Here is a 13,371-nt window from a genome sequence, read left to right as displayed (position 1 = left end):
AAAATACTTTGAATTTAGATACTTATTTTCACAACTGGCTCGAAGAAAAATATGGGTTTAAAAAAAGAAATCTCAGACCTTTTCAAGTATGACACCAAATCCAGAAATATATAAAAAGAGTGTCTACGTAGGAGAAAGTTAAGATATGCTGTGGAGAGAAAAATCCTTTTAACTCAAATGACAGATAAACAAATACGTATAAAGTTAAGAGATGGGAAACGTGTGCTACAAATACCTACACCGAATTAGAAAAGCTGGGTCAGAAGCATGAACAGATAAAAAGCAAGTGCTTCCTATACATGAGAAACTGGGTCAGGTGACTCATAAGAGCAGTACCAGTAAGGGAAGCCTTGATGACAATATGACAGCAACTTGCATCTATCAAATGGGCAAAGGTTGGAAAATTTGATAAAACTTGGTGACGTTATGCAGGAAGGATGTATTCACTCATTAGCATTTGCATTCCCACCCACAGTCTCTAGGGAGGCACGTGGCTGAGTGTCGCAGCTCAGGCACCGCTGGATAGAGGTGTTCAGTGGTTGTCCTCGGGGCAGTTAATCAAAATGCTAGTGCTGTTTGACGCACCCTACACGTCTGAGAATTGTCTCACAGATGCAGGGCCACATCTGTGAAACGATGCTCACAGGAGGTTACAGAAGGCAGTGCCATCTGGAATAGCAAGGGATGGGGGATAACCTAAAAGCGCCTCAGCAGGGGGCCGGTTGAATAAATGGTGGTTCTAGTCAGTGGAGTCCTATACAGGCATAAAAGCAATAGAAAGGACACTACTGATAAACCCCCAAAAGAGGCTTAAATAACAACGGAAGTGCAAAACACTGATTTATGCTACCACTTGTGTAAGAGTTTTTTGCGTGTTAGTTTTCCCTATCACGTGACTATCTCTGGAAGAGAGTGGGCATGAAGCCCTCAAAGACAGATGCACCAGGAAAAGAGAAAAGTGAAGAAAGTCACTGAACAACTTGATCCAGCTGTTCCTGAGGCTGCTACAACTCCTAGGCTTTTTAATCACATGAGCTAATGCATTTCCTTTCTCTCTCAATCCAGATAACTCAGTGTTTGTAACTTGCCAAATACAAGTGTCTGCTGTCAGCTGTGCTCATCAGTCCCCTTAATCACTCTATTCAACTGACGGACCGCACATGAGAATGCTGCTTGAACACATTCCAGGACACCGTATCCCACCGGGGGCCCCAGCGGACTGCTTGGAGTGACACCACCACCATCTTAGATTTACTGTCCACTTACCTGCAGTCTGGAAATTGAGTGCCACCATTTGGGAGCCACACAGCCAGAGACGGAAGGGATCGTAGTTGGAGGAGTCCACCCTCTGTCCCTTCGGGTAAACACGGGTCAGACCCTTCTGATTGTACTTCAGGAGTTCAATGGGTTTCTGTCTGACGACGCTGTCAGCCTTCGTCTCCACAAAGGAACGGATTTCTCGGAAGTCGGGATTCTCTGTACACAAAGACAGAATCAACATTTATTTTGTGTCTCCTGCATTTTCTTAACACAAAGACTTATAAAATGAAACTAAGAATCTCTTTGACAACATGTGGCTCTGATGATATTGCCTTAATTGAGACTGCTATGGGCTCCTGCCCTTCGGGGATCCTAACTATTAAAAGGGAGCGCAGTGTTCCCACAGCCTTTTCATCTAGGATTACTGTCATTTTCTTTTTGTTCAAAATTACCAGCAGCCTTGCACAACAAAAGTGGTGCAATTATAGAAAGGGGCAGCGTGGGGGAATGGCCTCAGGAATCAACAGGTAGGAGGAGATCTTAGGAGTGGCTTCCTCATAAGAGATGCTGTAGATACAGATGAGTGAATGAAGCCTCTTGGTGGAGGGAGAATCAACTGCCCTCTGGAGAGCTGTGATGGGGGGAGAGGGATGGGAACATGCAAAGGATTCGTTGCTTGGGTGAAGCTTTGCTACTTCACGTCTAGCTGTGGTAGGACAACCTGTAGGGTGGCGGTGCCTAGGGACCATTAACTTGGGGGTTTAGTACTGTTTCTCTGATCCTGGGTCCTGGAATCACAAATTCTTGAGATCAAAGATTAGAATCTGCTCAAAGAATGGGAACGGGATCACATTCTTGATCTTACAAGATCAAAGAACTGGCTACTTTGGAGAATTTGGTAGGAGAGCCAATTTTGAATCCTGTGCTGGCCCCCAAAGGTTATAATCCCTGGAACCTGTGAATATGTAGCCTTCTATGGCAGAAGGGACTTTGCAGATATGATTGAGGAGCTTGCCATGGGGAGATTATCTGGGCCCTAAATGTAACAACAGGGTCCTTATAATAGGGAGATATTTTGACTATCAGGTAAAATACTTTTGACTACACAGAAGAGGCCATGTGACCGAGAGGCAGATAGATGCTTCTGGTGGCTGCCAGCATCACTCTAATCTGGAAGAGGCAAGAAACAGATTCTCCCCTGGAGCCTCTGGAGGGAGTGGCTGAAATCTGCCCACACCTTGGTTTCAGCCTAGACATACTGATTTCAGACTTCTGGCCTCCAGGATTGTGAGTATAATTATATGTTGTTTTCAGCCACCAAGTTTGTCGTAACTTATTATAGGAGCAATAAAAACTAACCCGCTCTCTGACAGGGTTTTCCTCCTAAAGATACCAGAAGGCCTGTGTTACTAGTGCCCTGGCCCTGAGGACAAATTCAAGGGGAAGCTCCACCTAGAGCAGTTAAGAATGTGGAGGAACCACACTCACTGTGCCCTGTGACAATGCCAGACTCAAAAAGGAAACGGCGTCCAGAGGCAATCATGGGAGACAGTACCTAAATTGTCTTTGGTCTTGCTGGTTGGTTTGCAGTAGACGACCAGGTCCGAGAGCTCGATGGCGATCGACTGGTTCTTCTCCCAGTACTTCATGTTGTTCTCCTGTTTGGGGCCACCTGTCTTTAGTTTCAGCCCTCAGACCAGCACCCAAGAAATCCCACCCCCCCATGCCCAGCTCACCTGGCATGCCTTCCTCCCCTCCGAGTCCCCTCTCTTCCTCTTGGCCCACCTGCACGCTCAGATCTTTAATACGGTTGAATATTTTCCTTTCCCCTGCCCCTCCTCTTTCCTTCCTCTTCCTGCCCAAATTCTTGACGAAGGTGTTTCCACCCAGGATTGGCATCTGTCGCCACACCATTCTCCTTACCCCTCAGCTTTTGGCTTCCTGGCCCATCCCATCCCCTAAAACCACTGTTACAGTTTATCCAATTCTAGTTCTCCATGTCCTCCTGGGCTCTGCAGACCACACTACAGCATCCTTATAACTTGCTGTCCCCTGCACCCTGCTTCTCTGAGGCCAAGGCAATGTGCACAGCCTCCTCCTGCCTGTTTTTTCTAAAATGCCCCCAGAGTTCACATCTCAGGTTCCCTGAACCACAGCAATGACCTCCTGGCTCCTCACCCTGCAGCCCCCATCCTCCCTCCTGTGCTGTTCCATCAGATCCCTCCTCCTCCTGGACCCTGCCCAGATGATTCCTCCTCCAGGAAGCCACCCTGGATAACTCCAGCTGGGACTGGGAAAAGGATATTGCTTTCCTCAAATCTCCCAGAGTGCTCACTTTCACCCAGGCTTGGCCTTGCTCGGCCTTACAGTCCCTTGTCTGAGTCTCCTGCATTGATGCCATTCATCACTAATGTCCAGACCCTCTTTCCCCACTGAGACATGTCCCTTGGGAGCAGGTCCCTGCAGGGAACAACTGTTCAGGTGACAGTGAGAGAGGATACACATCTCAGTGGAAATAACACTGGGAACTGGAATCAGAGACATGGGTTTGAAAGCTGACCCTGCTCTTTATTAGCTGGGTCAACTGGGCAAGTTTTAGACTCCCTCTGTACCTCGTTTCTTCAACTGTAAAAGGAGGCTAACACTAGGACTCCACTCCTAGAGAATGAAACAAGGAGGCCTTAGCACTCCTCCAGGTGTGTGGCAAACAATTTGCTCCAGAAATGTGACTCAGGCAAAGGACGGAAAAAGTCCACTCTTTTATTTTTTTAATCCCCACAGAAGGATATGTTTTTCATTGATTCTAGGGAGAGGGAGGAAAGAGAGAGAAACTACAATCAGTTGCCTCCTACAAGTGCCTGACCAGGGATCGAACCTGCAACTTGGGTGTGTGCCCCAACTAGGATTCAAACCCACAACCCTTCAGTGCACAGGACAACACTCTAACCAACTGAGCCACACTGGCCAAGACAAAAGTCCACTCTTTAAACAAGCAGATGTGGGCACTCGATTCTTCTGTAAGAATGCCTTCAACCCATGAGTGCTCACATAAATCCTAGAGGCGAAGTGGACCTGGGCAGTTACCAGCAAACGAGCCTTTTCTATGAGCCTGGCAGCGACGGATTGGAATGTGTCTGTAAGCCTCTGAAATTTGCTCTAGCTCACCTACACACCTAACTTTCACCAGCCCTTTCCACACTTTGTGAATGCAAGCCACAGCGGCAGGGCTAGAAGGGGTGGGAGGAGGAGGGATGGGCCCCGAGGGGGAGGCAAAGATGTTCCCCATATAGTCAATTGCAAAATGCTGTCAGGGAAACGGAAGCCTTACTCTCGGACTTCAGGTGCTTTCTCCTAGACCTTGTATCAACTTGGCTTCGTATCCTTGATTTCACCATAGGGTTGTTTGAGGACAGGAAACCCCAGCAACAACACAGTTCACCTCTAATGATACTAGAATTGCTTTGAATGGGGGGGAGGGTGCCATACCTATGTGAATTACGGAACTTGGGCCTCACAAAGCACAGAGCAATGACAAGTTATAGGCTTCACTTTTTTTTCAACCTTAGAAGACATCAGTTTACAATGAAATACCAGTCACTTCCTCAAAATCTTATAACAATTACTCTCCCAAAGGGCAGATTTTGCCCATCAGGCCATCTCAGAATATGAAGTGAAGACACATTTCATTGGTCAGGCTTCAGAAACTCTGGATCTTAGTGACTGGTCTTTTGCCAGGGACTGTGTGAAATTACAGAGCCCTGAGCATGTTCTTAGGGACAGGCACAACTATGAGGCCTCGGTGAGGAGCTCCCGGCAGTGAGCCGAGAGCCCATCTCACGTCAGTCTCCCAAAGGCAGGATGGGGCCTCCTTCCTTGTCCCTGCACCAGCTCTTCTTATAGCTGGTCGTGCCCATAGCAAGACTCTGTCAATTCCACTGACTCCCATTTTTGTAACCTTCATATATAATAATTTTAAAAAGTTTCTTTCATGAAACCTTAGCAGATGTAAAAACCAATTAAAGAGAAATGTAGATCAAAGACAGAGAACAGCAGCCTTGAATAGCTAGGCTTAATTTCCAAAATCTTCAAGCGAGAGAGGAGAGAAAGGGGCAGCGAAGTCACATTTCTCTCTGAAGAGCAGCAGAGAGCCGGGATGCCGAGGCAAAGGGCGCCTCTGACCCGGCCCACTTGCAGGAGAGGTTTGGGTGCCCAAGAATCGAGTCTACAGGGAGCAGTTGCCGAGAGCTTCTTCACTAGTGTTTTTCTCCAATCTCAGCTTTAAGAGCCCAGAACCAGAACTATTAGAACATGCTTAGGAGGGTCACATGCTGGTAAATGGTGCCATACAGTTCATGATGACAACCATTCAACCGGTAATGAGAACACAACTACAAGAAGATACGGGGAAAATGATCTTTCAGATGAACCTGGGAACAGTGGCGCCCCCTGTGCCTCAAAGCTGTGCTGTACTGCACTGAAGGCGCAGAGGCAAATGAGATGCCCCCGCCAGGAAAAGTGGGAACAAAGAAACTCGCTGGCCACAGCTCCTCTACGTGACTGGTGATGATGTGACAAGTCTCGGGAAGAAAGGACCCCTATGTGAGGCCTCTGACTAGATTCTGGGACAGGAAAGATGATGGGCCCTATCAGGGAGGGCATTCATCCCACCAGCTCTCTAAAGAAAGTCTAAAAAAAGAGGACTTCACTCCAGGTTGTTGAGGGGGTGAGTGGTGACCAGAGACTGAACAAGATGTGAGGTCCTCCCGGGGGAAGGAAAGACCAGGTTGCTGATGGCTGGCCCTCCAAGTATACTGCAGAAGACCCATAACTAGAACCAGAGGTCACAGGAGCCCAAGAGGTCCTGGGAGCACTTTAAAATCAGTCCTTTGGGTCAAGACCCGTCTTAGAAGCAAGTGGGTACATGGGAAACCTTAAAATTCCTTCCCAGGTCTACAGCCACAAGGAGGAGCAGCTGGCACCTCACGCTTCCCCAGGTCCTCCTGGTGTGGCGACAGTGCTGATGAAACACCGTCCTGAACAGAGCCCTCGCTGTGTCAGGCGCCAGCCTGGCACTCCTCGCGCTTCGTCTCATTTCATTGTCACTTCGTCTTGGGCTCCTCACTTTGCAAACAAGGAAACTAAGGCCCAGAGAAGTTTGGTTACGTGCCCAGGGCCGAGCCCTGACAGGATGCAAACTCCAGTCTGCCTCGTACTAAACCTTGTCTTTCTCAGAACCTCACCCTTCTCAAAACGCTTCCAGCCAAACGCTACTGCTCCGGTCGGGGTAACCCTGGGGTCACGCCCACCCAGAGTGGAAGTTCCTCCACAGCAATACAAGCTTCTGGGGGAAAGAACGGGGTCCTGTCAGTTACAGCGTTCCCAGGGCCACTGCAGGTCCAGGGAGGCGAGCTCATGAAGCTTGCTGTGCGAGGGACCCAGCCTGCTTTGAACAATGTTTAGAGACAAGAAAACACTCCAAATAAGAAAGGCAAAACTTTCTTATTAAGATATGGCCCTAAGCATCTAGAGCCACTGCACACACTCAGCCTTGTGAAGGTTCGAGCTAGACCCAGCTTCCCAGGGGGACCTCCAGTATCCCTTCCTCTTCAGAATGACTGGCGCTCCTATTGTCTGAACCCACCCCATCACCTCCCTGAATTCTGTGTGGCCCCTGGGCCTGCTCCTCCTGCTGCGTGGACCCGCCCACACCTCAGCAGGGTGCCAGAGCACTGAGAACACTGCCCCACCTGAGTCCAGGTAAGCAAAGAGCCTACCTTGGTGTCAATCTTCCAGGTGATCTGCCGGATGCTCTGAAACCATTCGAACAGCTCCTCTACCTTGTCCGTGGCAAACTCCACCGGAGGGTCACCTTGCTTCTTGGGCTCCAGGATAAAGACGAAAGGCTTCTGGTTTTTGCCATGTGGGGCTTTCACTTTGGGAGAGAATAGCACAAGTCCTGAAAGCCGTGAAGACCAGACTGCACACTGCTCAAGCCACTTCTGTCACAAACCCAGCTGTCACTGCATGGTCAATGTCGATGGGACGTCTGCTTTGTACCAGGCAGGGTCTGGACTCTACACACGTTACTGCTCAAGCTATGCAGCAGCCTGAGGCGTGTTCTCCAAAAAGATAGGTCCACATCCTGACCCCTATGAACATGAACTTAGTAGGAAACAGGATCTCTGCAGATGTATTCAAGGATCTCAGGATGAGACCACCCGTGGACTTAGGGTGGACCCTACATCTAAGAACTAGTGTCCTTATCAGAGAAAGAGGGAAATTTGAGACACAGGGAAGATGGCCACTAAAGACAGAGGCAGAGATTGGAGTGATGCGGCCACAAGCCAAGGGACACCAAGGATCGCCAGCCACCACCAGAAGCTGGGAGGAAGGCATAGAACAGATTCTTTATGCAGAGAAAGTGTTTTCTAGGTAAGAAAGTGAAGGCTATGAGGAAAAATTATCTGCCAAGAAAGACTATTCACTTAAGATCTCTGAGCTCTCATGTGCCAGGCAATATTCTAAGCAGATTACACGCACTATATCTTATTTAATCCTTAACACAGCTTCTTGGGGTGCCACTCTTGGCACACCCATTTTACAGGACAGGAAACGGACACACGTTGAGGGAAAGTGACACATGGAAGGTCACATAGCTAGTCATGGCAAAGCTGAGACTCAAATCAGACCTGATTCCAAGCTTCCTATTTGTAACCACTCAGCCACGTACCTATGCTCTGCAAATATGGTGCAGGAGACGATACAAAGAGTGACACAATTGAGTCTCAGCTTGTCCACCAACTTGCCTGGGGACCTCAGGCAGGGCTTGTGGTCACTTAGGGGGTTGATTTTCTCATCTGTTAACTGGAACCAAGAATCCCTCTCTTACCTACCCTGTCAGACTACTGTCAAGGGAATAAAACAACAACAGGTAATAAATGGAGACAGCAAAGTGCTGACACTAGAAGCAGAAAATTCCTGGCACTATTATTATCTGAGGCTTGGGACCATGCCCAGACCTCCCCAGCAAAGGTCACAGAGGGAACAGGCCCAGGCTAATGAATCGATGGACTGCATGGAGCTGTAGAACATGGAGAGAGGAATGCCGCGTGGGCTCAGAATGTTCTTGCTGCCTTCAGTCCCTTCGTGTGGAAGCTGCTACATCCCCACTTAAAAGAAAGCATGGTCAAGGCTCAGGAAGCCCCATGCAATTCACTGGCACTGCTGTATGTGCCAGTGAGCTTGAGCCGTACATGCATGTGCCCCCTTGCAGTAGACTCCATGGTGGGCAGGCAGGTTTCCTGATTTCCTGATGCCCAGCTGAGGAGCCAAGAAGTGGAGGTTCAGAAAGAAGTGACAGGCCCAAAGTCTCATAGCAACTAAGAGCCAGAACTGGACTTAGAACCAGATGCTCCCAACTCCATGCTCTATCACAGCTGGACCAACAGCCCAGCTCCTTCTAGAAGAGCATGGGAAACCCAGGTGGGTCCCTGAAATGAAGATGACGTTGGGAATAACAACTTCTAACATTCGCCTAGGACTTATTCTGCACCAGACTCTGTGTTAGCACTTTACAGATATTAATAGCAGACATAACTGCAATAAGCAACCAGCCTGGCCCAATACTCAACTTCAGCATCCAAGTCAAGGCTAGAAGGACCCAGTGAGAGCTGCCCCCCTGCAGGGGACGGTTCTGAGGCCAGACTGGGAGATTTGGGTGGGAATGCAGGCCAAGACCATGTGTGAACGTACCAACGTTATAAGTGTTGAGATCCAATATTCCTTTGCAAAGAGACCCTAAGGGATTGTCTTCAATAATCTGTGAAGAAATAAGACATAACTCACGTTAGTCTTAACAGGTATAATCATAAAAGACAACCAGTTTCCAAAGCACACCGTTTAGCAGAGACACTGCCAGTGGAACTGTTTAAAATGCATTTTCATTACCGGATACGTCCAGGGGGAGAGAGCTAACTAATGAAGCATGTTACTGATAGGGACCGAGCAGTGAGCAGGTGCAGCAGGTTTGGCGTTTCATTTTCCAATCGGTAAAAATGTGCCTTGTGAATTCTAGAACAGGTTTTGAAGCGTTTCCATGGATCTGATTTCAAAAACATCCCAGACCCTTTGTTCTGACATTATTATTAAATGGGACTATCTGGCCTCCTAAAGCCCAGCTCAAGAACCTTCTGGAATTCTCCGTGTCCTGTGGGAGCAACACCCATGGTCTGTGACTGGACTTTAAGGCTTTCTGAGAGCCCTGGTCAGCCTTCCAGCTCTACCTCCCACCGCACACCTGAACCATCACAGGGTCCAGGTGAGATGGAAAATACCTTGGTCTCAGGAGAGCTGGCAGAACTGTGCATCTGCCCATTGCTTATACTCTCCCACCCCTCCACCAGGCTAATGCTGTGTGGGTAGGGGCACCATGGACAGACACAGAGAGAGGGTCACATTTCTGCCTCAGATTGAGCACACCGAACACAATTACGTTCCCACCACCATACCTTTGCTTAGGTTGTACCTCCCACCTGGAATTCCCTTCTGTCAGTCTCTTGCTGTTGATCTCTAACTTGATTTTTAAGGCTCAAATGCCCCTTCCTCCATGCAGCCTTCCCAGGTTGCCCCAACTCCCTTAGAAAATTCCTTGGGCTCAAATAGGACCTTAAAGTCCTCATTACAAAGAGTTCATCCCTGGTACAGTGCTGTCACACTGGAAGTGGCTTCTCTTTGAGCCTGCTGGGCAAGAGGAGGCAGGGAATAGAAACCTGGTTTGTAATGTCATCAGGAAGGCCTCCACACACCTTCCACTTTGGCCTGCTTGCTTATCCACACCAAGCATGTTCCGAATGTCTGGCTGCCCAAACTAAATGTTTCATTCGTAAGCTGCTTTAAGCAAAGGACAAATTCCCCGTTTGGCCATTTTCACTCTAGAGGGGTTTCTCCTGCATATTCAAAGCCTTCCAGCCCAGCACAGCCTGATTAAAACATGATGGCTTGTCACAGTGACTTTCACCCATGACATCTTGGGGGACAATCCTAATTTCCATGGCACTCTTTCAGGGCTCCACAGGACCACACACCACTGCCTATAAAATGTACCCACTGAGACAGCTTGGTGGATTCCCCAAAGGACCCTTCCTACAATGACAGACTCACCTGCTTCTCCAGCTCCTCCACATCAACCGTTGAAATGTCCTCGACGTAATTGGAGGGGAAGTAGTGCTGGATTTTGGTTCCGTAGTCTCCTTTCCACCTAAATAAAACAGCATCATGGGCCTCGCCAGGCAGTGTTACTAATCCATTACTGCTCCTCAGACCCCGGCTGCCGGGGGGGGAAGGCGGCAGGTGACCGAGTGGCCAGAGGAGGTGTTGAGATAATGGAGCATTTCAAGGATCCTCTGCTTTTCTATCAGTGATCAGTGTGACTGAGGGGAAATCCTCTTGCCGTTTAGTCAAAGACACTAAAAGTCAAAAGTTTCAATGTTTCACGTGGACATCACAGGCCACACAAGATAAGCTCCGCTGTAGAGCTTGCCCAACCCCCATTTCAGGGAGCACCATGAGCTGAGAGACAAGGGTGAGATAAAGAAGGAGCCAAAGAGCCTGGAATCAAATTCCGACTCTACCACCAACTACATGGGCGCTCTGTGCTGTTTGTAAAATGGGGACGATCCCAGTGCCTCCCTCAGAGGATTCACTGGGACTACGTGGGTTAGCACATGCTGAGAGCTTTAAACAGCACCTAGTACACAGTAAGTGCAGAACAGTGTTAGTTCTTGTTATTCAGCTAAAATGCGGCCCCCCGCCTTCCTCCTACCTCTGTGACAGCACGAACAACACAGGACACAATCAAGCTATGGGTATGTCTCGGCTCCACTAAACTGCAGCACTGCCAAGATTGTCACCCCAAGTCCAGTGCTTGGGCACACAGGGCTTCCCCCTCCAGCGCCCCTTGTGGGCCACTTTCTGCAGCTAGGAGCACTTTCCAGAATGCAGCTCGGACCACCCCACACTGACGGCTCCCGGGGCCTTCAGAATCAAGCCGACTCTTTAGCCTGGCAATCAGAGCCCGCATGTCTGACCCCAGGGCCTCTTGGACCTCAACTCCTGCCTCTCCATGACTCAAACTTGACATTCATTCCAAATAACCTGTCACCCTCACTTGTGCCCCTGCTATGCTGCCTAGGTTTCATGCCTTGGTCTGTGCCCTTCAAATCCAGTGTGCTCCTACTAACCATTTAAGATTCAGCTCAGGTGTGCCTCTTCCAGGGAGCCTTCCCTGACTGCCACCTAGGCTGAATACTCTTCTGTGCTCCTCTGGCATCTGTCCCCACAGCTGTTGGAGCAGCCCAGGTCTTATATTTAGCTTACACATCCGTTTTCCCCACCATGTGAGACCTTTCTCAACCTCAATCAGATCTGTACCCGGGGTTGTGGGGAACACTTCACTAATGTTTGTTGACTTGAATGAGCAGAGTAAGGTCCAACAGTCTCATAGCCTCGTAGAAGTATATGATCACCAGCTGTAAGCCATTTTTGCATGTTTCTCGGACCCATCTCAGGCAAATGCCGGCTGTATTCAGGGTGACTGCTCAGAACTGAGTGACTTATGCCTGTTGTCCAGGTGTAATTATTAATAACATTCCCTTCACTCTCCAATGCATCCCAGTTTGGACAAAAATTATTTAGCCTCCCACCACCACCAGTTTGGGAGGATGCGCAAAAAAAAAAAAAAAAAAAGGTGTCTGACACAGGCATCCCACTAGATGGCACTATTGTCACTGGAGACAATGAGAAACATGGGGACCTCAGCTGGGTGGTTTACCCATAGTCCCTCACCGAAGACCCTCATGCCAGTTTCGTAATTCATCTCAAGACAACAACTTGGAAATTTGGAGAACCCCGCATGAGAGGTGTGGAAAGGCATGGGGCTGTTTCACACATAGATTTGTAGTGATCACCTGGGCTCTACCCACAACTTGATAGGTCAGTCACCCACACATACAGAACTGGGACCTCATCAGAGGCAGGGTGCAGATTCATGGGAAGGGAGTGCTGGGGCCTGAGGAGACCCAGATTCTGGCTGTGCCGCTCAGCAGGAGGGACCTTGGGATAGTCAAACCTCTGTCTTGGAGGGAGGCGGACGGACAACACTGTGGTTGGCAATCTGGGGCTGGGATCTTGCAAGGAGGAGCTCTAGGGGTTCCAGTGGGGAAGACAAGTCAGCAGGGAGGCCAGATGGGGGCTCCAAGCCCAGGCTCCAGCAGATAACTGTGCTGTAACCTGGTTTTGACACTGGAATCCAGGTAAGAATTGAGTTGGAGAGGGGGGTTCTAAATTTATTCCCCCCCTTCATAAAAAAAGCTTTGAAACCTCTGGACCCAGTACATGAGTTAGGTTAGGAATGTCGGGTTTGGAGTCAGAAGGCCTGGCTTCAAATCTCAGCCTGTTGTGTGGTCCTGGACAAGTTACTGTACTTCTCTGTGCCAGTTTACTTGTCTGTAAAATGCAGGTTCAGCTATCGTGATGGGAAGAAGAGATACCAATCTTGGGAGGTGCTTGAATCTCTACCAGTGCTCATGGTTATGAACAAATTCTTACTGCTCTGAGGTAGAAATCATCCCACGAAACGACCTACCCCAGGGCCTATGGCTAGGCAGTGAAATTTTCTTCCCACGTGAAAAGATGGAAGAGCTAACCAGGTACCTTTGGCCTAAAATGTGCCCTCTTCAACCTAGGATGGGGCCATTGCACAGGGCACAGGGCTAAGTCTTAGCATGAGAATTTGAATTTAAAATAATCCACAAGCTTATCTAATGGGAAGAGCCTGTGCTACTTGGTAGCTGTGCAACTTTGGAAAGCCTCACTCGCCACATCTGTAAAGTGGGGATATCATAGTAATAACTCCACAGGGTTGTAATGAAGACGTGGGTAGATGACATATGAAAGCTCTTAGTGCAGAGCTTGGCATACAGTAAGATCTCAATAAACGGTAGCTGTTTTTACAATTAAAATAATATGTGATACGATGTTGTGCTATGTGACATAATACGGTAAATGTTGTTTATCCACTTTTCTGAACAGAGCATGCATGTATCAAGCCACTTC

The 13,371-nt window shown here is 48.7% G+C and overlaps 1 protein-coding gene across 1 annotated transcript in view; it reads right to left on the bottom strand.

The window, feature by feature from the left end:
- Nucleotides 1-13,371, bottom strand: part of PLCG2 (phospholipase C gamma 2) — a 130,387-nt gene that overhangs the window by 27,611 nt on the left and 89,405 nt on the right. The window contains exons 23-27 of the mRNA XM_081119519.1: nt 10,420-10,516; nt 9,013-9,079; nt 7,035-7,192; nt 2,816-2,918; nt 1,267-1,476 (exon numbers count right to left, since the gene is read on the bottom strand). Coding sequence (XP_080975645.1) covers nt 1,267-1,476; nt 2,816-2,918; nt 7,035-7,192; nt 9,013-9,079; nt 10,420-10,516 — 635 coding nt within the window. The remainder of the gene's footprint in view (nt 1-1,266; nt 1,477-2,815; nt 2,919-7,034; nt 7,193-9,012; nt 9,080-10,419; nt 10,517-13,371) is intronic.

This window comes from Miniopterus schreibersii (assembly GCF_964146895.1).
Source record: "Miniopterus schreibersii genome assembly, chromosome: 18".
Taxonomy (NCBI): domain Eukaryota; kingdom Metazoa; phylum Chordata; class Mammalia; order Chiroptera; family Miniopteridae; genus Miniopterus; species Miniopterus schreibersii.
The sequence above is the reverse complement of the archived record's forward strand: the minus strand, read 5'-3'. Positions and strand labels throughout refer to the sequence as shown.